Genomic DNA, 25,720 nt, shown 5'->3' on the forward strand with positions numbered 1-25,720 from the left:
TTGTGATACTAAACTCTATAGTTAGTATAGAAATGGGTATATCGAATTTATGTGAAAGTAGGGAGGGGTGTGTGTATGGGGCTGGGTTTTCATTTGGAGGGGTTGTTGAACTTCATGAACTTTGTCTTTTTTCAAACCGATTTAACTATGTAACTATGTAACTGAAAAAAAAAACAGAAATGTGTTCAAACTTTCATAACCTGCCAAATTTTGTAGAATTAACATGGCAATTAGGGGTGTGGCCACAAAAAGGGGCATGGTCACAAAAAATTGCCTCGCTACGCGCGTCAACTTTTTTGTCCCTCTTTTTATTTCCAAAATGTTGGGAGCAGGGTTGCAATCTGTTCGGTTTTGACCCGAACAGTTCGGTTTTTCTAAGGCCTGTTTGGGTCTCCAGTTTCTGTTCGGTTTTCAGCCTTGTGAAAACCGAACACTAATCTGGCCAATAAGTTATCAAGTGAGGTGAATGTCTTGTTACAGAAACAACAACAAAAAGAGCAAATCAATCAATAATAAGAAACTGTATTTCAAAAATTAGCTTTGCTGTATTTCAGAGCTTTCTGGATAACTGATCTCTGTAGAATAGATCCCATATCTGTAATTAAAAGATGGGGCTTACTCATCGGGCAGAATGTAGATAAGAGATAGGGTTTCCACCAGTGTGGTTTTGAACTGGACATCAAAACTTTCTGTTCGGTTTACAACATTGAGAAAACTGGATGGAAAGCCAGCTAGTTGCGTCTAAAGGTGGCCATACACAGGGAGATCCGCTCGTTTGGCGATCTCTCCCCGATATGCCCACATTGAGGTGGCCGATCAGAATGGAGGCAATACAGGAGGTCGGATCGCGGGACCACATCAATGGACAGATGCGGCTACAATCCGACGGGATTTTTTACCCTGGCCAACTTTCAGCCAGATATTGATCTGGGAAGCCCATCAGATGGCCCCATACACGGGCCAATAAGCTACTGACTGTCGGCAGCTTTTATCGGCCCGTGTATTGGGACCTTTAGTGATGCAATAACCCCACCCTAGCGTCATAACTCCACCTACTTCAATGTGTCTGCCTCTTATGTCACCACTGCTCCACCCCCAATGCTATCAGCCCCACCCCCTTTGTTCGGGTTTAGGCGCCAGCAAAAGTGGCAAGCCTAGTTGGGAGTAGTGATGTGCGGGTCGAGAATTTCTCGACCCGCACCCGACCCTAACCCGCACGCTCCCTACCCGCATGCGACCCGGGCCCGCTGCTCCCCTTTATTTATAGACCCGCGCCGGCCCTGCAGTGATGTCACAAAAGGGGCGGGGCAGGCGGAAGTCTATAAATTCCGACGCCGGAAGTCGGCAGTACTAGATCGCTTGCGGGGAGAGTAGGAGAAGAGCTCAACCTTTTTTTTTCTCCAGGGGTCGGCCCGAACCCGCCCGACCCGAGGGTAAACCTGAGGGTCCCGCAGGCCTCAGGTCGGCCTCCACATCACTAGTTGGGAGTTATTTCATTTTAGGGGTAAAGTTTCCTTTAATAATAAGGGAAGAACATACAGTATTTTTTCCTCACAAATGTGCATTTAAAAAGCAGGAACATGGCACCAATAACAGATAAAATGGGAATTTTTAAGGCAATTATGGGACTTCCCAGTTAAAGCTCGATTTATGGTTTGTTGACACCCATAGAGAACTGTTTCCCTGACAGATATATACGTAATAAATGCATTTTTCACGGCCTATCACTTCTGTCCACTTGTGACTGAAGTCATAAGAAGCATTCCGCTCATGCGCCGGCGCAACAGGTCAGGTGACCAGGTGCTTGGGGTTTCGCCGGTAAAACAGTAAAGCGGCTGTAGGGGGCCTTGTGCCTTACTACGCATGCGTGCGCTCTGCAAGTCAGGTGACAGATTTGTTAGAGGGCGCAGCAGCTAAAACAGGAAGTGTTTGAGAGAAGACGAGACCGGAGAGATAAGAGCAGCTCGGAAGCCATGGCAACGAGTATCAGCACCCAGAGAGGCCAGGTGAGACCGAGGGAAGACACGTTTGGGGTGAAACGGCAGCTCTGGGTGATTGTTTCGGTGTGATATAAAGGTCGGTGAATGGAGGAGAAAGAGAGACAGACAGACACCCAGCCCCACCATAAGGAAGCGCTGCATTAGTAGCTCGTAAATAAGAGGCACAGAGATCTTCTATGTTTACCGTTTGCGTGACTTTCTCTTCCTCTTCAACTGCACAAATAAAACCCACATGATGCGTAACCAGTGAGCCATAAACCTGCCATCCACATGGCTATCCAAAAATCAGTGCAGCCTGCAGCAGCTACATGATGTGTCAGCCAGCTTGCCAATCTATTCATTTGCCAGTCTATTCATTAAAGCAACAACAAGTAGAGTACTAATGAATGCTAATGAGTAAGGCTTGTGCTTGAACATGGGGGTTAAACACTAACCTGCGCATTTTGCTATTTATTGAGAGAGAATAGGGAAAAACTAAGAAATTGAGGCTCCTCCACGTCTCTAGCCTTATGGTTCTTCTAAGGGGGATAATTAGATTTCCACTTCACAGATGTTCCTCTGCTTTTCTGTGAGTCAAAACAGTCACAACAAGGGGTGAAGGGAGGAGTTTGTTTATACAGAGCATATTATATTTTGATAAGGAAAGAACAGATATCACACAAGAGGCCCTACCCTGGAAAAAAATATATATATATAAAAATATATATAATATAATATTACAAAGGCTCTGACTGCACCACCAAGAACACTGTTTGTTCTCATGAAAATGGTCCTGTTACAAAGAGGATGCAATCAAAAAAAAAAAGACATTTTTGGTGACTCATGGTAGGAAATCCAATCCTTAAAGTAGACCTCAAATCTGTAAATTCCTTACACCCCCAAAGCTGAGCTCATTTGCATACGGTACAACCCCTATTTTACATTTTTCAGAACAGAGGACCAGAAACAATGACATTTTGTGCATACTGCTACTGAAAAATGCCTTACCCTTTAAACAACACAGGGATTGTTTGTCCATATATTGCAATATATTTAAGCTGAACAACTACGTCAAAGTCATCCCATATCTGGCCAGTCCTACGCTTAATTTTATCTGATTCATTAAGAATTCTATTGCTTAATTATACATTTTACAAAGGGACTAGGTTTTACCTGCAACTTACTTGCTGCTTTCAAAGTAAAACTCCCAAACTTGGCTGCCCTTTTATTAGACACCAGTGGGATCACCTGACTATAGCTGGGAAGGGTGGGAGCTACAACATGGAGCTGGTCACTGCTCCTGTATAACTATAACAAATAAGGGAAAGTTGTGCCATTAGGCGGGGGTGCAATGAGGCTGTGACCACAAAATACATATAGTCAACTACAAGAGTCCTCTGCACTCAACCCATTATCAATATATTTAAGACAGAGACATTATAACAATATATGGACAACAATCCCTTTTTTGTTTAAAGGGTAAGGCATTTTTTAGTAGCAGTATGCACAAAATGTCTCTGTCTTAAATATATTAAAATGGGTTGAGTGAAGAGGACTCTTGTATTTGCTTCAGAATCTGTGACCCCTTGGACTCAATAAGCTGTCATAAATATGACTAAACTCTCAAACATAAAGCTAAACACTCCCCTTTTTAATCATTAAACCCTTTCATTATTTTCTGTAATACCTTCCCCATTGCTGAAGTTTTCTGGTTCTCTCCAGCCACTGATACAAGTATTTCAGTCTTGATGCTCAGTGAGGGTACAGTGAGGGTACAGTGAGGGTATAGTGAGTGTATATTGTAGAAGAGGTATTACTGAGAGAGGAAGGGCAGAACCAAGTACAACAGCTGGCACAGGTTTATTCAGCACCAGTCATCCTCCTGTGAGTATATTACATTACACTGACCCAGCGACAGTCCTATGCTATGCAACACTTGGGGGGCAATTTATCAAAATTCAAATGTTTCTGATAATTTTATTTAAAGGGATTGTTCACCTTTAAATTAATTTTTAGTATGATGACGAGCGTGATATTCTGAGACAATTTGCAATTGGTTTTCATTTTTTATCATTTGTGTTTTTTGAGTTATTTATCTTTTTTATTCAGTAGCTCTCCGGTTTTCAATTTCAGAAATCTGGTTGGTAGGGTCCAAATAAATTACCATAGCAACCATGCAATAACCGTAAATATGTAGCCTTACAGAGCATTTGTGTTTTAGATGGGGGTCACTGACCCCCCCCCCCATTTGAAAGCAGGACCGAGTCAGAAGAAGGCGGGAAATAATTTCAAAACTATAAAAAAAGAAAAAACAAAGACTAATTGGAAAGTTGCTTAGAAATAGCCATTCTATAACATATTAAAAGTTAACATATAGATGAACCACCACTTTAAAAAAAGACCTTATTTATTATTAAAAAAAGCACAATTTAATCGGATTGGTGGAAAAACGTGATTTTCCCATAGTCAGAATTTTTTTGATTTTTGCCTGAAATAGATGGATTTACGGGCTAATTCAGCGCAGACCACAGAAACTTCCAAATAGGATACGGACCTCTCCCATTGACTTATATACAACCTTGGCAGGTCTGAGATGGACTATTTTCAGTTTCCGACTTTTTCTATCCTCTGGGTATAATAAATCTAGAAAAATTCAATTTTATTTTTTTCCGCTAAAAATTTGGATTTTATAGTAAAAAAAAAAAATTTTTTTTTTGTTTTTTTTTTGCAATCAGACTTTAATAAATAGCTCCTTATTGGGTGTATGATACATAAGCATATAGGCGCTTTAGCATAAACAAAAGTTGTCATTATCTTGCTGTGTCAGGGCCCCACCCATGATGTTCTGATGTTTAGGTGTTTCAGATATCAGCCATGACATGTTGCAACAACTCAGTAGGCAGCTTCACATTTTAAAGGGACACTGACACTGTTTTAAAATCCTCATTAGGTCATTCCCTGGACCCCAATTTATTAGTGATGAACAGCCAGCTGAAACCCCTGCTCCGAATCGACTCGAGTGCTTAGCGCTCACTGTCTGTACTGGGTTACTAATTACTTTACTCATTTCTAGGGGGAAACTGCCTAAGTTAACTTTTAGTATGTTATAAAGTGGTTAATTCTGGGCAACTTTTCAATTGACCTTCGTTTTTTAATTATTTGCCTTCTTCTTCTGACTCTTTCCATCTTTCAAAAGGCGGTCACTGACCCCGTCTAAAAACAAACTCTCCTTAAGGCTACAAATGTATAGTTTTTGTTATTTAACTTTCTAGTCAGGCCCTCTCTTTTTCATATTCCAGTCTCTTATTCAAATCAATGCATGGTTGCTGGGGTTATTTGAACCCTAGCAACCAGATGGCTGAAATTGCAAACTGGAGAGCTGCTGCATAAAAACAAATAACTCATAGGGGGTTATCTATGAAAGTCCGAATTTATCTCAGTATTTTCTGAAAAAAACTCCGCACGGGTTTTTGGGCTTATTTATTAATACACTTTCCCCGAAAATTTTGCTTGCGGAAAAATCTTAAACTAGATTTTCACATTTTTTTTTCACATTTTTCATTAGATTTTCGCCCGAAAACTCAGAAGTGTTTCCAAAAACCCAGCGCACATCAAAAAATCATTGGGACTTCTCCCATTGACTTATATGCAGCCTCGACAGATCTGAGATGCTGGATTTTCAGATTCAGACTTTAGCATTGTTGGGGTTTAATAAATTCCAGAAAAGTCGTGATTTTTTTTTTTTCAATTCCGATTTTATAACAAAAAATCATGAAATTTTCGTGATTTTTGCAGTCGGAGTTTAGTAAATAATCCCCATAATCTCAGAATATCACTCTCTACATCATACTAAACGTTCATTTAAAGGTGAACAACCCCTTTAATGAAGCATATTTATGTCCATATATACATCTGGTATTTTGGCTGATTTTGACATTACTGTCCATGGGATTAAGTATGGGTCAGACTGTCCCAATACCAGTGGAATAACTTCACTTCACTCTTCTGGGCTCCCCTGCAGAACATTTTTTGGGGAACATGGATACCTTCTGTGTCCCTCTTCAGTTGCAAGGTTTTCTCATAGGTGGTTATGCCACTGCCTGACAATGTAGTTGGGTACAGGTTCTCTTTAGCAGAATTAATGTATGAAATAGGGGTTGCTCTTGTGAATAGTCATCCCAGACCTTAAAGGGGTTGTTCACCTTTGAGTTAACTTTCAGTATGATGTAGAGAGGGATATTCTAAGACAATTTGTAATTGGTTTTCATTTTTTATTATTTGTGGGTTTTGATTTATTTAGCTTTTTATTCGGCAGCCCGCCAGTTGGCATTTTCAGCCATCTGGTTGCTAGGGTCCAACTTACCCTAGAAACCATGTACTGATTTGAATGAGAGACTGGGATATGAATAGAAGAGAACCTGAACATAAAGATGAATAATAAAAAGCAGCAATTACAATAAATGTGTAGCTTTGCAGAGCTTTTGTTTTTTAGATGGGGTCAGTGACCCCCATTTGAAATCTGTAAAGGGTCAGGAGAAGAAGGCAAATAATAAGAAAACTATAAACAATGAAGACCAATTGAACAGTTGCTTAGAATGGTCCATTCTATAACATACGAAAAGCTAATTAAAGGTAAACCACCCCTTTAATAAGCAGTGCCTGGAGATGCTGCATCTTACTCAACGCTGGTTTGATTGTTTCCATGTCAACTATCTCCTGCCACAAGTAATACATAATGGGGGTTATTTATTAAACTCCCAAAAAAATTGTGTTTTATTTTTAGTGGAAAACCCCCCCCCCCACACACATTTTTCAGGATTTATTATACCCCCGAGGATGAATCCGAAAATCCGGCATCTGAGGCCTGCTGACGTTGCATATAAGTAGGGATGCACTGAATCCACTATTTGAGATTCAGCCGAATACCCGAATCCTTGTTGAAAGATTCTGCCAAATACCGAACCGAATCCTAATTTGCATATGTAAATTAGGGTCAGGAAAGGAAAAAAGTGGAAAAAATTCTTCTTGTAACGAAAAGTCATGTGATTTCACTACCCGCCCCTAATTTACATATGCAAATGAGGATTCTGGATTCGGTGCATCCCTACGTATAAGTCAATGGGAGAAGTACCGAAGATATCCTGATCTGCGCTGGGTTTCGTGCAATAATCCGAAGAATTCGTGATCTTTGGCCAAAAATTTGAGTTTTCAAGTGGGCTTAGAGTGATTTAATGTTTTCATGATTTTTTCTGTTTTTCTCCTGCACAGGAAATGTTTGGGATAATGTATTGATAAATAAGGGGAAAAAACTTGTGCGAATTTGGTCAAAGTATTTTTCAGAAAATGAGATAAATTCGGACTTTGATAAATGGTCCTCGATATGTTAAAGAAGGCATAATACAATGTATTGCTTACTATTCTCCTTTTTCATGTGTTTCTCCTGTAGGTGTTTATTGGGGAATTGCCCCAAGATTTCCTGCGCATTGCCCCTACACAGCAGCAACAGCAGATACAGTTGGATGCTCAGGCAGCGCAGCAGCTACAATATTCTGGAGTTATGGGGACCATGGGTCGACTCAGCATTACTGTGGTGCAGGTAGGTAATAACACTGCAGGGGGAACTCTTTACAGCATACAGATGCCAAGTCTATCTTCTGTGTTTATACAATTTTCTTCTATCATTTTGAAAGTCCTGTCATATGCTGCAAAAGATGGGAAATTAAAGGGAAACTCAAGCACCAGTAGAATATTAGTATAGAATGCTACTGTCGTAATAGGTTCCAGCAAAAACAAATCTCTTTGGCTCCAGACTAGAGTCCTGCAGTGGGTCGGGTACCCAAGGTTACCCGCAAAAACCTGTGATACCCTGCAGTTTGCAGGTTGAGCGGGTATAGACGCGAGCTCTCCGGATCTGCGGGTCGCAGTTTGGGTCGCAGGTCTTCTCAATAGCAAGTTTTACTCCTTTTATTTCTGGTCACACCTACTTCCAGAGATGCCACTTCCGGATTACAATGACAGCACTTCCCGTTTCTTGATGGTCAGTGGGTTGCGAATAAGGTACTTGCGGGACGGGTTGGGTAGCGGGTCCAATCGGATAAGTATGCAGGTTGTGGGTCGGGTTTAAAAAAATGATTGGTCCGGACCTGTAATGCCTGTTTGGAATTGTATTCTATGTACAGGTATGGGACCTGTTATCCAGAATGCTCGGGACCTGGGGTTTTCCAGATAACGAATCTTACCTTAATTTGGATATTCATACTAGGGATGCACCGAATCCACTATTTTGGATTCGGCCGAACCCCCGAATCCGAACCCTATTTTGCATATGCAAATTAGGGGTGGGGAGGGGGAAACATTTTTTACTTCCTTGTTTTCTGACAAAAAGTCACGTGATTTCCCTCTCCACCCCTAATTTGCATATGCAAATTAGGGTTCGGATTCGGTTCGGCCGGGCAGAAGGATTCGGCCGAATCCGAATCCTGCTGAAAAAGGCCGAATCCTGGCCCAATCCCGAACCGAATCCTGGATTCGGTGCATCCCTAATTCATACCTTAAAGGAGAAGGAAAGGCATCCTGCACTTGGGGGTGTAAAATGTTAGCCACCCCCAAGTGATATTATTGACTTACCTGAAATCCTGGGCCAGTGCTCCTATCAGCAGAAAATCGCACCGGCCGGAACGATCCTCTTCCAATTTCTTCGCGGGGCTGCGCATACGTTTGCCCCGGGAAATTTGAAGCAAGAAAAATCCGGAAGAGGATCCATCCGTGGTGCTCACTGGTATAACCCTGGGCCGGTGCAGTTTTCTGCTGATAGGAGCATTGGCCCGTGGGTTTCAGGTAAGTCAATACAATTACTTGGGCGTGCCTAACATTTGGCACCCGCAAGAGCAGGATGCCTTTCCTTCTCCTTTAAGTCTACTAGAAAATCATGTAAACATTAAATAAACCCAATAGACTGTTTTTTCTTCCAATAAGGATCTTAGTTGGGATCAAGTACAAGGTACTGTTTTATTATTACAGAGAAAAAGGGAATCAATTTTAAAAATTAGGATTATTTTATTCTAATGTTTTTGGGAGACAGCCATTCCGTAATTCGGAGCTTTCTGGATAACGGTTTCCGAATATGGGATCCCATATTGTATTAATTGTCAGTATATAGCCAGTAGGTGAAAATTGCTTTCCCTGAGAATTAAGGTTTAGTAAAAGAAAACTACCAACCTTAACAACGTCGTAAGGTATTTGGTGTTAGGTGGTGAGCGCGTAGCGAAACATTTGAATCTCTGTGTTCTTGTCACTAAAACTGCGTGACGCAGTGGAAATACTTGCGGCTTCCTGTTTGTGTTATTACGTGACATTACTGATTGTCTTAACTATATGACCCAATGTTTATTATCTGCATTACTTTCCATAGGAGAGTATAAATGTGTAGATTCGGAATCTTCCGTGTGTAAAGTGATTTATTTTATATGTCTTGTTTATAGAAAGGATCTTGATTAGAAACCTTAGTAATACAGATATAGGATCCGTTATCTGGAAACCCGTTCTCCAGAAAACTCAGAATTACAGAATGGTCATCTCCCATAGACTCCATTATAATTATTCCTTTTTTTTGTGTAATAATAAAACCGTACCTTGTGTTTGATCCCAACTAAGATATAATTAATCCTTATTGGAAGCAAAACCAGCCTATTGGGTTTAATGTTTAAATGATTTTTTTATTGACATTGAGGCAGAAAGCTTCCTAAAAAAGCTTGTGAGCCTCCATGCATACTTCTTACTAAAATGATATTACTTCTCCCCCCAGGCTAAGCTTGCTAAGAATTATGGAATGACCCGGATGGACCCATACTGCCGGATACGTTTGGGTTATGCAGTGTACGAGACTCCCACTGCTCACAATGGGGCGAAGAACCCACGGTGGAACAAAGTGATTCAGTGCACAATTCCCCCTGGAGTTGATTCCTTCTACCTAGAAATCTTTGATGAGGTTAGAAACAGAGATTTTATTTTCTCTTTCCCATATTGCTTTACAGTAGACTCTGTCTTGTCATCCAAAAGAAACCCTTTATGGGTTATATTTATCGATGAGTGAAGTTAGAGATCACCACAATCCACTAGAGTGAAATTCCGCCACTCTCCATTCATTTCTTTTTTTAATCAACTGTTGTTTTATTTGAGTTCACATAAAAAAAATAAAATACAACGGTACATAGCCATACTTAGAAAAGTATAATATAACCATTCAATGTTTATATGGGTATGGACCGACAATATTCACAATAAGCATAAGCTAAACAAAATGGGAAAAAAAATATATTGTGTTGTACTAAGCAGTTCAACTTGCCAGGAAGCATTAAAGGACCAGTAATAGCAAGAATGTTCTAAAAAAAATTCATTTGTTTGCTACGAAATAAAGACGCCAACACATATTAAACTTTAAAATTGCTAAGTCTTTATTAAGAAATGACTTCAGAAATGGCGACATGGCAACAATCCATCGTGCGGCGTTCGATTTCTCCTCCCTGGCAATCTACTATAAAGAAGGCAGGGAGAAGAAATGGAGCGCTGCACAATGGATCGTCGCCCTGTCGCCTTTTCTACAAGTTTAATATGTGTTGGTGTCTTTTTTTCGTAGCAGCTTGTTTATATGAACTACAGTAGTGTTTCTGAAGCAAACACATCACTTTTACCCGTGCAGGGCAAGACTATATGATATTTTTTGGTGTTATTGTTCCTTAAATGTTGGTTCCCAGGGGGGTCCTAGAAACTAATTAGTATGAGGCCCCCGAGATTTCCAGTGGCATCCCTGTCCGTGACCCTCAAAAACCATAACATTTTCAGTTGCAGCCTTGGAAAAAAACAAAATAGGAAGACTAATACAAAAAGCATTGACAATAATGAAAGCCAGTTGAAAAAATGCTTAGAATAGGTTATATATAGGTGAACATTCCATTGAAAAGAAAAATAAATACTGCTTTTATTGCTGTCAATAATTAAAGTCTGCCCCCAAATCAGAAATTGTAAGGAGCCTCTTTTACAAAGCCATTATATGAAATTCATTTTTAATTCCTTGTAAACAGAGAGCTTTCTCAATGGATGACCGCATCGCCTGGACACACATCACTATCCCAGAGACGCTGAAGGAAGGAAAGCATGTGGATGAATGGTTCAGTTTAAGTGGCAGGCAAGGTGATGACAAGGAAGGAATGATCAACCTCGTCATGTCCTACACGGTAATAACATTTTACAGAGTATTTTCAACGTGAATATATATAGTAATGAATAAGAATAACCTTGTTAGCAGGATCAGAACAGAGCTGGGAAGTAAGGCGGGGGCTCCCCCTGCTGTTCATAAGTATGATTGTTTCCCTGCAGAGCAGTTAGGGACCGTCTGACAATTCCTATCCACAGCAGTAAATGAAGGGAGAATTTCACTGCATACAGTCAGGTTTCTTATCAAAACTACACATTTTTTAATTAAAGTATATTGGAGATAGGTTTCTTTTTCATTAAAGAAAGTAAAAATGGGATTTTATTTTTTTGCCTTTACATGCCCTTTAAGATAGAGCTTCATGATAATTTTCCCTACTACAATTGTATGGTGAAAGTCACACAGGAATTTTAATCATCACATCTCTCTCAAAGACGGTTGAAATGCCCATTGCCACCCCCAGTTTTTACTATGAAAGACAATAGCCTCCTTATCTCAGTATGAAATCCTTTTTTTTTTTTTTGGGAGCTATTATAACTGTTTCAGAATAGTCTTGCAGTGTGGAATTTAAATTGCTTACAGCAGGATTCCTTTAACTGTGTCTTAACTGCTACGTGTCCCTGTGCTTGGGAATACTGGTCGCTTCATGCAACAAAAAAGTAAATGTATCATTTCTCTCTTATGGGTTTTCTGACTATTCATTTTCCTCTTGCTGCCTTTTTTGTTGGGTTTTAATGGCACTTTTTTCAATATTTTTCAGTCGGTGCCAGCAATGATGCCTGCCCAGCCTGTAGTTCTGATGCCCACAGTCTACCAGCAGGGGGTCGGCTATGTGCCCATTGCAGGTAAATATGATCAGTCAATATTCACAGTTTAATTTATGTATCACTGCATGAACAGAATGAGGATAAGTGAGATTTGTATGTACAGGTATGGGACCTGTTAACTAGAATGCTTGGGACCATGGATTTTCTGGATAAGGGGTCTTTCCGTAATTTGGATCACAGTATTTCAAGTCTACCGAAAAATATGAATCGCAAATAAACACAATAGCATTGATTTACCCCAATAAGGATTTTCTATATTTTAATAATTACATAAAAAAAGGGAATATTTTTTAAACATTTGTAATTATTTAGTTAAAATGGAATCTTTGGGAGAGGTTCTTTCCGTGATTCGTTCCTTTTGGGAAAAACTGGTTTCTGCATAATGGATCCTGTAGATCCTAAGTGACTAGTGACCTATACTAGCACTACACGATTCTAAATCTGTAACATTTACCTTTCGTCTGTGTTTACTTTGAGGAGGACTTGTAGTCGGGTGGATCTGGGAACTTTTTTTTCTCTGGGATTCATTTATGTACTGGGCAAGTTTACTCCTGGGCAGTAACCATAGCAACTGACCAATGATTGCCTTCTTTTAACTGGATGCAGGTAGAATACTGAATGCAGAAGCTGAATTGCTTGCTATGGGTTTCTGCAAAGTGTTGATAAATGAGACCCAGAATTTTTTTTTTTTTTTTTTAAAAAACTAGTATAAAGCCTTCCTAGAAAAAAGACAGACTGAGCAAGAGAAATCTGTGCACAATCCCAAGCAATATAATCCAGGGGTCACAGCTTTCCCTCTTGGGGAGAAAGCTCAAGAAACAGCCGCCTCTTTACATTCAGTGAATGGTGCTGTTCTATGGAACCTCGTGTGAGCAGGCGTCATTTAATAATGCAGACGTCAATCTTCCCAGGCTATACTTGCTTAATGGCACTGTAGTGCACCATATGGAACACATTTCCCAAAATGGTGACTACCAGCTGGTATGTGAGTTTCGGTTGTAACAATTCTCCCTGAGAGGCCCCAGAGATATAATTGCCCTGCATGTTATAATGAAACCTCTAAAGATAAATCACCCCATGCACCATAACTATAGAAGATGGCTAAACGGTGCAGGGAACCGCTCAACAAAAAAAAGCAACCGAGCAGGTTTGTACTTTGCATTCCATCCATTCCTGAACTAGCTAACAATAATAAAAAAATAGTTAGTTCATAAAATGCCAAACATGAAAAGTCTTTCCTGTTTGTAATACTTATCGGTCTGTCCTTTACTATTTCTTTGCACTGCTGATTCTGACTGTTGAAACAGTGGAGCAGAAGCCAGCAGATGCATGCAAGGCACTGTGAGAAATGGAGTCTTGGTTGGAGGAGAGTCGACTTCCGCTACACTGGTTCAATAGACAGAGCCAATTGGTTTCATTTGCCGTTACATTTTTCAAATCACTGTTAAAATTTCACTTCTGGGTTAACACAAAACTGTTTTTGTGGGTTCTTTAGAGCAGTGGTCCCCAACTAATGGATTGCAAGCAGCATGTTGCTCACAACCCCCTTGGCTGTTGCTCTCAGTGATCTCTAAGCAAGTGCTTATTTTTGAGTTTATGTTTCATAAAAACCAGATGTATTGCCAAACAGAACCTCCTGTAGCCTGCCAATCCACACAGGGGCTACCAAATAGCCAATCACAGCCCTTACTTGGCACCTTCAGGGCTTATGTTGCTCCCCAACTCTTTTTACGTTTCAATGTGGCTCACAGGTAAAAAAAAAAAAAATTGGGGATCCCTGCTGTAGAAGATTCCATTATTTTCCAGCTTTGTTCCCGGTGCTTTAGGTAAAGGACCTGCCTAGAGTAATTTCAAGAAGAAGCTGGTCCTTACAGCTAATAGAAGCAGTCTAGTATCTCTGCTGATTAATATCGAACTGTACTCGTGTACATGGTAATAGTGTGAAGCTTCTATTATCTTACTAACAAAGTGTAGTATAGATTCTCCTAAGCAGACAGTTTGAAGGCTGCATCTTTAGTGTAGAGTTCCAGTTGTCTACCAATAACGTTTGAATAGACATTGAAAGAGCAGGAGCTCCACCTTTAGGATCATTTGACACATTGCAACTCGTATCTTTTTAAAGGATACTTAAAGGGATCCTGTCATCGGAAAACATGTTTTTTTTCAAAATGCATCAGTTAATAGTGCTGCTCCAGCAGAATTCTGCACTGAAATCCATTTCTCAAAAGAGCAAACAGATTTGAAAATTGAATATTTTTTTATATTCAATTTTGAATATCTTTATTCCATGATATTAAGGGATACATATACTGTTAATATGAATGAATTTTGTTACAACAGCGCCACCTGCTGGTCAGTTTCCCACCAGTCTGACCACCAAGTAGTCAAGGAAGTTGTCAGGAGAAAGAAAGGGGCTGCTCTGATGTTCTTATAATTAGGAAAATAATTATAAAACTATTCTTAAATCTTTCCTAAGCAGAAGAACATCAGAGCAGCCTCTTTCTTTCTCCTGACAACTCCCTTGACTACTTGTGGTCAGACTGGTGGGGAAATGACCAGCAGGTGGTGCTGTTGTAACAAAATTCATTCATATTAACAGTACATGTATCCTTTAATTTCTTGGAATTAAAAAATAATAAATAATGAATGCACATTGCAAACATTCTAAGAATAGCATTCTCATAACAGTGTCCCCCAATAACAATCCGGAAGTTGTTAGGAAAAAGAAAGAGGCTGATCTGATGTTCTGCTTAGGAAAGATGTGAGAAAGGTTTCTAATTTTATTCCTAAACAGAAGAACATCAGAGCAGCCTCTTTCTTTCTCCTGACAACTTCCTTGACTACTTGGTGGTCAGACTGGTGGGAAACTGACCAGCAGGTGGCGCTGGTGTAACAATGTATTCATAGTAACAGTACATGTTTTTTATTCAGCAGCTTTCCAGTTTGCAGTTTCTGCAATCTAGTCGCTAGGGGCTAAATTACCTTCCCAACCATTCACTGAATTGAATATGAATAGGAAGGGCCTGAAAGCAGGAGAGAATGAGGAAAAAAAAGGCAAATAATTTAAAAAAACTATGAAAAATAAAAAATTAAGACTAATTGAAGAGTTCCTCAGAATTGGTCATTCTATAACATACTAAGGGGCAGATTTATTAAGGTTTGAATTTCGAAATTAAAAAAACTTCGAAATGCGACCATCGAATTGAAATATTTCGACTTCTAATCGAAGTCTAAGTTTTTTTTCATCGAATTTGGGTATCCTGCGGTCGAAGTAAAATCGTTCATACGATTAAATCCTTCGAATCAAACTATTCGAAGGATTTCAGCGATCGATCGAACGGGTTGACTTCCAAAACTTAGAAGAATGCTCTAGAAGGTCCCCATAGGCTAACATAGCACTTCGGCAGGTTTAATTTGGCGAAGTATTGAAGTCAAAGTTTATTTAAATAGACAGTACTTCGATTATCGAATATTCGAACGATTTTACTTCGAGTCGAAGACGTAGTATCCTATTCGATGGGCGAAGTATCCCAAAAATTACTTCGAAAATTCCCTCGAATTCACTTCGACCGTTGATAAATCTGCCTCTAAAAGTAGGGATGCACCGAATCCACTATTTGGGATTCGGCCGAATCCTTGGTGAAAGATTCGGCTGAATACCGAACCAAATCCGAATCCTAATTTGCATATGCAATTTAGGGGCAGGAAAGGAAAAAGTGGAAAAAATTCTTCTTTTGTGACACGATTTCCCTACACAACCCTAATTTACATATGCAAATTCGGATTCGGTTCGGCCAGGCACAAGAATTTAGCCGAATCGCGAACCGAATCCTGGATTCGGTGCATCACTATCTAAAAGTTAACCTAAAGGTGAACTATCCCCCTTTAAAGGCTAACAGGAGGTTTTACAAATCATAGCCAAAATAGTGGTGGGAGCAGCAGTGGTAAATACTGGAGCAAAGTGCACAGGTTGACTTGGAGAAGAAAAATATAATAACCTTGTTGTCTCGAGTGGGACGTTGCTGATTTATCTTGCCCCTATGAGGAAGGAATAATATGGAGAAATATTTGGGTTAACTGTAGGTAGGAGTGGGCTGGCCACAGATAAACTGGTGGAAACTCATTCTGAAGACCCTGCAAAGTTTATTTTAGCTGCACACACATTAAATTGAATAGAGTTTGCTCCTCAAACCTCCAATCTGCATGACTGGCCCACAATCTGTGACACTGAATTAGCTTCAGCCAAAGTCTCTCGTCTCCAGTAAATGTGCAACTGCCTACTTACAGGCTTCTTCATTAACATTTTTGTTGGCTTTCTCCATCCCTACATACCCATCTACCCCCAAGTCCAAGTTGTAATTGCAGTACTCGCCTGTAATGCAGGCACAGCCAAAACAGACTGAATAATTGATCTCATACTGACCACTGCAGGGTTCAGTTTCTAAAAAGTTGGGGCTGTTAAAAAGTTGAACAGTTCAGTTCCCCTTATAGTTACAGTATGTGCAGGATATTGTTAATACAGTAGAACCCTCCGTTTATAGGGGACCAGAAAAAATGGTTTAAAATCTGTGAAAATGTAAAATCATGGCAATACATTATGTATTGGTGGGACTACAAAAAATGGTGCAAAATGGGGAAAACTTAAATTAAGGCATGTAAAATTGAGGTTTCACTATAGAACCTATGAATGTATGCATCTTTCTATATATGTTTTCTTTAATTTATCAATCATATTAACTATATTAATATTATATTTACGTGTTCTAAAGTAATATCGTTTGAAATACATGACGGGTATATATTCATCTGATTGCACTGAACTGTGTGATCAATTAATTAAATAAATAGAATGATTGTTATTCACTTGAATTCACATATATTGTTGAAATCACAAACACATACACATTATTATTCACCTTATTAGTTAAAATGTAATACTTATTTGTTTTTTAAATAGATATAACCTGTTTAGATTTATTAACTTGTAAATTTATCATAAAAAGCACATAATTAGCATTTGCACTTTAACAACGAAGATGTGTGTGGTTTTCACATGAATTTCTATGAATTTTTACGGATCATTCATATATACTGTATCTTTAAATAATGATTGACTTGTACCTTGACCCTATTTAAACACCATGACACGTGATGTTCACTTAACCCTGAGGAAGTGCCGACTATACAGGCACGAAACGCGTAGGTTTTTGTAACGGCACACCCACTGTTACAATGTTTTCACACTGCCTGACACAACATTAGCTCGATGGATATTACAACCAGCGTCTTCCTTACGGAGTGGTCAGCGCTGCAAACGAGCATCATATTGTACATATCTTTCTTTCCCTGGCATGCCCATCCGTTCCTTTAGCTGGTGGAGGCTTAAAGGGGAAGGAAACCTAGTCGGCGCAAACCCCCCACCCCCCCTCCCGTTTGTTGCCCACCCTCCCTCCTCTCTCCTGGCCTACCTGTCCCGCTGGGCCCCTAACTTGTTACTTACCCTTCTGCGCAGGTCCAGTCCAGGGAGTTCACAGACGACATCTTCTTCCATGCGATCTTCTTCCTGCTGTGAACGGCGTTTTGGCGCATGCGCAGTAGGATCATTTCGCCGGTACGGATCTACTGCGCATGCGCCAAAAGTCACGCGCATGCGCAGTAGATCGTACCGGCGAAATGATCCTACTGCGCATGCGCCGTTCAAAGCAGGAAGAAGATCACGTGGAAGAAGATGTCGTCGGTGAACTCCCTGGACTGGACCTGCGCAGAAGGGTAAGGCCATGGAGGAGGGAGGGTGGGCAACAAACGGGAGGGGAGGGTGGGGGGTTTGCGCCGACTAGATTTCCTTCCCCTTTAATGAGTGCCTCGGGTTAGCACCTTCTGTATGGCATATCTGCTCATTCTCTTGCCCCAAGTTTCCCATTAGATCATTTTTATGTACCAGCAGAAAATCATTTTTCACGTCTACAGTGAAGCCATCATTGGTTTGTAATTGGGCTGCTAGCAAGTTCCCTAAACTTTAATAAAGTCGCATTCTTAGTTTCAGCTTATTTATTTCTATAGACGTATGTGCCTGTGTTAAAAATATATATATAGGTCATTAACAGTCTGTCTTTTCCCTGTGTCACTCCCAACCCTATCCGTGTCTCTGTCTCTTGCTTTCTCCCTGCTTCTACACTTACTCCACCTAGATTTTGAGTACTTGACTCTGGGTAAGTTCCCATAGCCCTTGCATGCTTTATTCCATTTACTAACTGATCATTGGGTACTGGAACACCTGTTATTGGAGACCGCAGCTATGTATCACCTTCACCTGCAGCCTAAAAACAATTAGGGGGCACCTAAAACTTATTATCTCAAGAAGATGTAATCAGGAAGCCATAAAATGATCCCTGGAGCTTGATCCCAGTGTCTTTGCTGAGAGTTCCGATGTAAATAACTAAACATTGAACCAGGTCTAGTAACCCATAGCATCCAGTCAAATAATAGCAACCAAACCACAGGTAGCTGTTTGAAGACTATGACTTTCTAGACCTGGAGCAACCTTTACTTCATTATTTACCAGCAGGGTCGGCTGCATTCCTACTAAAAGCTTTAGACTCATTTCCTAAAGGTGGCCGTAGACGTTAAAATTACGATCTTTCCTGGAAAATATGTTTCCAAGAAAGATTGTTCGTTTCAATACACACCTGTAGAGCTGAATTTTCAGAAATACAGGTAGAAACAATAGAATTCTACCTGTATCTGATGATTCAGCACTAACAATGGGCGATGTTCGGGTGCCTTCAAAAGCGCCCCGATCAAAATTTTCCGCCTGAGCCGAACGATATCCAAGTCTTCTGCCAATATATGTATGCTCTTCTCTCACCGTACGATATCATATGAAAATTAGTTTCGGACGACAATATCGGTGCGTGTATGGCCACCTTTAGTCTCTTTTCAGAATTGTCATTCTACCAAATGATCCAGGTTATAGTTATAGTCATACTAGTGTTGAGGCACCCAGGTTATGCACTATGAGGAGAGAGGAGGATTTGACAACACATTTGGGTCTTGAACTAGACCATTGGAACATACTTTTAATTCCTGGAGCCCTTTATAAAGATGGGTCCGTACAATACATAAAGTAGTGTATATTCATACCAGTGAGTGAACTGGCTCCGTAATTACATCACAAACACAAAGCAAACAATATCCTCTAAATTGAAAGTGTATTCGTGTAGGTCATTTCAGCATTTAATTGTAGTTAGCCGTTTGGCCCCATTATTTCATGATATCCTGTGTATATCCTAAAACTGGAACTAATTGTGGACAATGATGTATACAAACAAAGGAGGAAGAAAGTATTCTGCACCAATCATGATTCTACACTTATTCCCAGGCATTACAAAGGTGCTTTTACCAATGTTATAAATCTATGGCCACCTTAAAGGGATCCTGTCATCGGAAAACATGTTATTTTCAAAACGCATCAGTTAATAGTGCTACTCCAGCAGAATTCTGCACTGAAATCCATTTCTCAAAAGAGCAAACATATTTTTTTTATATTCAACTTTGAAATCTGACATGGGGCTAGACATGTTGTCAATTTCCCAGCTGCCTCCAGTCATGTGACTTGTGCCTGCACTTTAGAAAAGAAATGCTTTCTGGCAGGCTGCTGTTTTTTCCTTCTCAATGTAACTGAATGTGTCTCAGTGGGACATGGGTTTTTACTATTGAGTGATGTTCTTAGATCTACCAGGCAGCTGTTATCTTGTGTTAGGGAGCTGTTATCTGATTACCTTCCCATTGTTCTTTCGTTTGGCTGCTGGGTGGAAAAAGGGAGGGGGTGATATCACTACAACTTGCAGTAAAGGGTGATTGAAGTTTATCAGAGCACAAGTCACATGACTTGGGGCAGCTGGGAAATTGACAATATGTCTAGCCCCATGTCAGATTTCAAAATTGAATATAAAAAAATCTGTTTGCTCTCTTGAGAAATGGATTTCAGTGCAGAATACTATTAACTGATTCATATTGAAAAAAAAATGTTTTTCCCATGACAGTATCCCTTTAAGATGGACCCTCTGGCTTCTCTCTGTATAGTCTCCTGGGCTTCCCGCCTCCTTTGTCTTCTACACATATCTGAAAACTTTCATTTTTTTTCTTTAATGACTTACTGGTTCCTAGGCACCCACTTTTTGTGATGTCTGCAGATGGTTTCAAGGCAAAGGTTCACAGTTGAGTTTACTGTGCAAGGCCATTGATTATTATTCAAACATTTATCCCTGGCAGCCATAGGGTATGAGGCAGCGAGACTGCACTTTATTGTGAAGCAGATGATCCTGTGAATAGAGTAAGGGCCAGTGGGAATAGTTACTGTAGTAGATGGTGCATCAGTATAGGAGACAGAAGATAGGATGCAATGCCCCTTGGCTTTTCCATGTGCCCACAGCTAGGGTTGCCACCCGGCCGGTATTTTTAGCCGGTAAAACACCTGCCAAGGCCGGGGGCCGGTATTACAAATTTACCAGCAATGTAGCTGCCGGTAAACTTATAAGACTCCTAACAAAAGCCCGCGGCCTGCCCCCAATCCGCTCAAAATTTACCTTTTTTCTGCATACTGGCCAATCGCATGTTCTGGCTCTGCCCTTTTATGTCATGTCCCGCCCCTTTCTACGTCATGGCCCGCCCCCACCACCAGCTGGTGAAAATTTTATTAAAAGGGGGCAACCCTACCTACAGCAGACGTATTTATGTAAGTGGCATCATTTATATTTGTTTCCCTTGTACAGGTATGGGGCCTGTTATGCAGAATGCTTGGGACCTGGGGTCTTCCAGATAACGGATCTTTCCGTGATTTGGATCCTCATACCTTAAGTCTACTAGAAAATCCTTTAAACATTAAATAAACCCAATAGGCTGGTCTTGCTTCCAATAAGGATTAATTATATCTTTTTTGGACGAAGTACAAGGCACAGATTTTTTATTACAGAGAAAAGGGAAATGGTTTTTCAAAATTTGGATTATTCGGATAAAATGGAGTCTGTGGGAGACGGCCTTTCTGTAATTCTGAGCTTTCTGGTAGTCCAGAAAAATTGTAATTTAGTGGGAGCACTTACCAGACGCTGGACTCAACGTGCTGCACACCCTGCCGCCATCCCATGCGGTCAAATTGATTCCAAAGAAAAGAAAAAACAGCGGAGCACCGTGGAGTCCAGTAAAAGTATTAAAAAAATTAAATTTTGTTTAATATACATATAAAAACAGATTACAGCAGCAGTGAACCCTGGCTGCCCACTGAGCTTTCTGGTAGGGATGCACCGAATCCACTTTTTTTGGATTCGGCCAAACCCCCGAATCCTTCGGCCGAATACTGAACCAAATCTGAACCCTAATTTGCAAATCAGTGATAATTCGGTTCGGCCAGGCACAAGGATTCAGCCGAATCCAAATCTTGCTGAATATGGCAGAATGCCGAACCAAATCCTGGATTCGGTTCATCCCTACTTTTTGGATTCCATACCTGTATGGAAACATTTTATTGCAAATAATTGTTTGCAGGGGGGAAAAAGTTGCTTTGGGTACTTGGCACGATTTCCTTTTAACAGGTGAATAATCCTTCCTCCCAACTAATGATAATTTCTGGTTTTGCAGAGCCTGTGGTCTCCCGTTTCCCCGTCTGACTCCTCAGATAGGATCTTCCATAAGCAATTTCATATCCAAGTCTTGTGCTTCAGAGGCGCCACACCAAACAAAATGCAGTTTGCCATGCACTTAGGAACACGGGGAGGGTTATTACTTGAGCATACGCCGTTACTTGTGATTGTTTGCACCAATATGTGTATATGTTCATTTGCAAGATATGCGCTTCTTCAGCTATACTGGGGGTCATAACTTTTCATGGTTTTGTTATTAAAAAAAAAAGGTGATTATTTCTTATCTTTGATCTCCCTGCAACAACGGATCACACCCCACAAGTTGGATGTAGTTGTCTGTCAAATGTTATTGCTGTTAAAGTCTGATCTGCGCTAAATGCCATCTGACATGGCTGTTGGAAAGCAGCACAGCATGCTGGGGGTTTTTTTTATCTGACAATAGACGTTTGCAAAGTCTCTTTTCAGCTCTAATCTTCCCACTTATTCATCCCACTTCTGTTGCCACCTTTAGGGGAGAATTCACAAAAGTGGAGAGAGCCCATTTTTGGAGTAAAAGTGGTGGTAAACTGGAGTAAAATACTTTCTCCATATTCACAGACAGAAATCTGCCTGAATTCCGACTCAGCCGCCACTTTTCTTATTTTAATGAAAGAAAGACAGTTTATAGACACTTTTATGAATTTGTCATAAAAATGGCAAAAAAAGACGACATTTTAAACATTTTCTCCCGACATTTTAAAAATGGAGTAAAGCTCAGTATAACTCTTCCCCATGTGTCAGATCTATTCAAAAATAACTTGCTCTGCTTTGGTTCAGATAATCTTCATTTCTCACCTCTTGTAGGTGCCCCATTGGGGAATTATCATATTAATAGGGATTAGCATTTTATAGTCAGGGCACACATTTCTGTCTAACCCTATAGGTGTAAAAGCCTCATTAACAAAACAAGTAAAAAACTGATTAAACAAAAAAAAGTGTATTTTATACAATTTGATATGTAAAAAGTTTTTAACTCACACTTGCATTATTTTACTAGTTTTAGCTTAATGACTGAGGCAATATTAGCAATTTGAGTGGATATATAACTAAAGGAAAAAGTAAAGCCTCCCAGCCATTTTTATTTTAGTTTTAGCAGCAATTAGACACTTGACCTAAGATAATAAAACATATATCTGATACAAATCCCTATATTATTAGCATTTCATTTATTTAGACCCTTATATTTGGAATTACACAAACATGTAAGCAAATTTAGAAAGCCCAGGTTATCCTGAAAAAAAGTACTTTTTCTAGGCAAAATAAACCCCCTTCCCCAAAAATTCAAATTTGATGGCTGACTGACAGGTATAATAAGTGCTAAAGACAAGAATGTCGTGCAACAGACAAAATCTGAAAACTGTCTGTTTAAAAGACAAATTCACAAACGTGGAGGTTTGTGAATTTGGTGGGAAATCCGACACTTTTATCTACACTTTTATTTTGTCTCAATATTATCACTCTTGTGAATTCCCCCCTTGGAGTGTTTTCCTTATGACACCAGAAAGATAAACAGGCACTGGATTGTCTGCCTTGGCAAACCTAGGTACTGGTGAGCTCCCTCAAACCAACTGTCAATGTTGGTCGTATGATCAAAAGTATTTGACCTTCCTGACTACCAGGTGTTTAGGTAGCCATAGATGCACCAATAACATTGTACGAAACAAATTTTCTTACTATTTTCGGTGCGTGTATCATGGGAAATAAGTCGATATCGGCAGAAGACTTGGATATCGGTCGATCGAGCTGGCTGGAAAATTTTGTTTGGGCTCCTTTGAAGGTACCCCAACATCGCCCATGGTTAGTGCTGAGTCTTCAGATACAGGTAGAATTATATTGTTTCTACCTGTATATCGGACGACTCAGCTCTACATGTGTGTATTGAAACAAACGATTTTCTTGGAAAATCTTTTCCAGGAAAGATCGTAATTGTAACGTCTATAGCCACCTTTAGTTTGTATCCAACATGTTTCACAGACTGATTACCTTGGGTTGAAGTCTATGCTGTTAACTAGGGCAAAGTTTCTTATAAATTTACTGATACTAGTTCTTTCTTTATACCTACTCGTAGGTCCTGTTTATAATCCTGGGATGCCGATGATTGCTTCTCCACCAGCTGTTAACCCTCAGCATCAGACGCAAGAGGTGGACATTCAATCCATTAAGGATATGTTCCCCACCATAGACCCAGAGGTCATTCGTTCTGTGCTGGAGGCTCAAGGAGGAAACAGAGACGCTGCTATCAACTCCCTGCTTCAGATGGTGGAGGATTCATAGCGGATTCAGTGCTGCTTCCAGTTTTCCCTTCCCTTGCCTGTGTCCTGTATGACTTGCCATGAGGGAAATCTCATCTTCCCTTAACTTTGAACATGTGGCTGCTCTTTTACGTTGAGTGTTGATTGTGGTCTTCTCAGCTTCTCCTACCATCTCTTCTGAAGTTGGAAGTTCCCTCACTTTTCTCCTCAGCCTGCAGTGCCCTTATTAGTGTTATGTTTATCAGATGCCATGAGCACACTGTACCCCCCCCTCCTTTGTTTGAATGGACTGAGCTGTTCACGATAAGATGTGTCCTGCCATCCATTCATCCATTGACTTTGACCGCTGTAACTGCCCGTTCATTTGGAATATTTTATCATTTTTTTTTCCTTCTAAATTATTAATGTACTGAATCAACTCTAATGTTCTAACACTGCAAGAAGCCTGACTGAATACATATTATCCCACCCAACATTTCAGTTTTGCAAAAGGCCCTCCACAAACCATAGAGACAATTTGATTTAGTCGTGAGGTTCTCCTGTCGGCATTGTGATTTGGAAGAACAGAAGAAAATGGAAAGTTTCTCTCAAAAATATCTTTAAGGTAAATAGTGCTGGTTAATCATGGTCAACATGGAAATTCTAGCATATTCCACTTCTCAGTATAATTATGGTGTTCTTGGTGTTATTATAAGAACCAGGATTCCTCTTCCCCCCAACCTCTCAAATTGTGACTACCCAGAGTTGGTTAGAGAGGTCGGCACCTCTCCCAATTGTATACAAAGACGTTTTACCAAACACACGAGGGCTAGTGAGGTGGGGAGAACCCTTGCACGTTTATTGGCTTCAAATGATTCAAAAGTTTTGGGGATGGACCCCCCTTCGCCAGACATTGGTGTTGTGGCCAAGTCTATACATACAGGATCCTCCATAACCAAGGGCTCCTTTGTTTTTGTAAAATTAGATCAGATGGTAAACCTTTGAAAATACAAGGATAAAAAATGGACAGGGTTGAGAGTGACGGGTTGAGAGTGACGGGTTGAGAGTGACGGATTGAGAGTGACGGATTGAGAGTGACGGATTGAGATTGGCAGGTTGAGAATTATGGATTGAAACATTAATGTATCTGAGCCAATGAGAGTGCAGGTGGCTTAATATCAGTGCACCGAACAGTCACTCTACCACAATATTAAAGGAGCTCTTTAAGAAAATACCAATGGTGCCTGATGCCACCCATGCCTAATACCACGGACTTTATTGGCATCTGCCTGTCACTTTTGGCCCAAAAATGCACTTGAGTATCTTTGTAGTTAATGGCACAAGGCATGGGCAGTATTGGTGTTGACCAATGGAAAAGTCTGTGGAACAATTTATCTTCTAGGTGTTGTAGGGTATGAAGCTGGTAGCATCATAATGGGTTCTTTGATGTGCAGAGTCTTTGAACAATGTTATTCTGCAAAGAAGACGTCCTTTAGAGGCACATTTATCAAAGGTCGAATTTCGATTTCATGTGCATTTTTAAAAACTCCATAAATTTTGACCAATCAAAATTTATTAATAAAATTGTATTTTTAAAACTCGGGTGAATTGAATCCACCCAAAAACTGGAACCGAATTTGATACGAATTTAAAGGGCATGTAAAGTCTAAAATAGAATAAGGCTAGTAATGCTGTATTTTGTATACTAAATATAAACAAGAACTTACTGCACCACAAGCCTAATCAAACAAATGATTTATACTTTCAAAGTTGGCTACAGGGTGTCACCATCTTGTAA

The 25,720-nt window shown here is 40.1% G+C and overlaps 1 protein-coding gene across 1 annotated transcript; it reads left to right on the plus strand.

The window, feature by feature from the left end:
* Positions 1-1,940: 1,940 nt before the first annotated feature.
* On the plus strand, positions 1,941-24,074 carry tollip.S (toll interacting protein S homeolog). Its single transcript, NM_001096268.1, is given in 6 exon segments — positions 1,941-2,006; positions 7,426-7,575; positions 9,784-9,966; positions 11,060-11,212; positions 11,951-12,035; positions 23,760-24,074. Coding segments are annotated over 6 exon segments (810 nt in total). The 5' UTR covers positions 1,941-1,973; the 3' UTR covers positions 23,966-24,074.
* The last annotated feature ends 1,646 nt before the right edge of the window (positions 24,075-25,720 follow it).

This window comes from Xenopus laevis, chromosome 4S, assembly GCF_017654675.1.
Source record: "Xenopus laevis strain J_2021 chromosome 4S, Xenopus_laevis_v10.1, whole genome shotgun sequence".
Taxonomy (NCBI): domain Eukaryota; kingdom Metazoa; phylum Chordata; class Amphibia; order Anura; family Pipidae; genus Xenopus; species Xenopus laevis.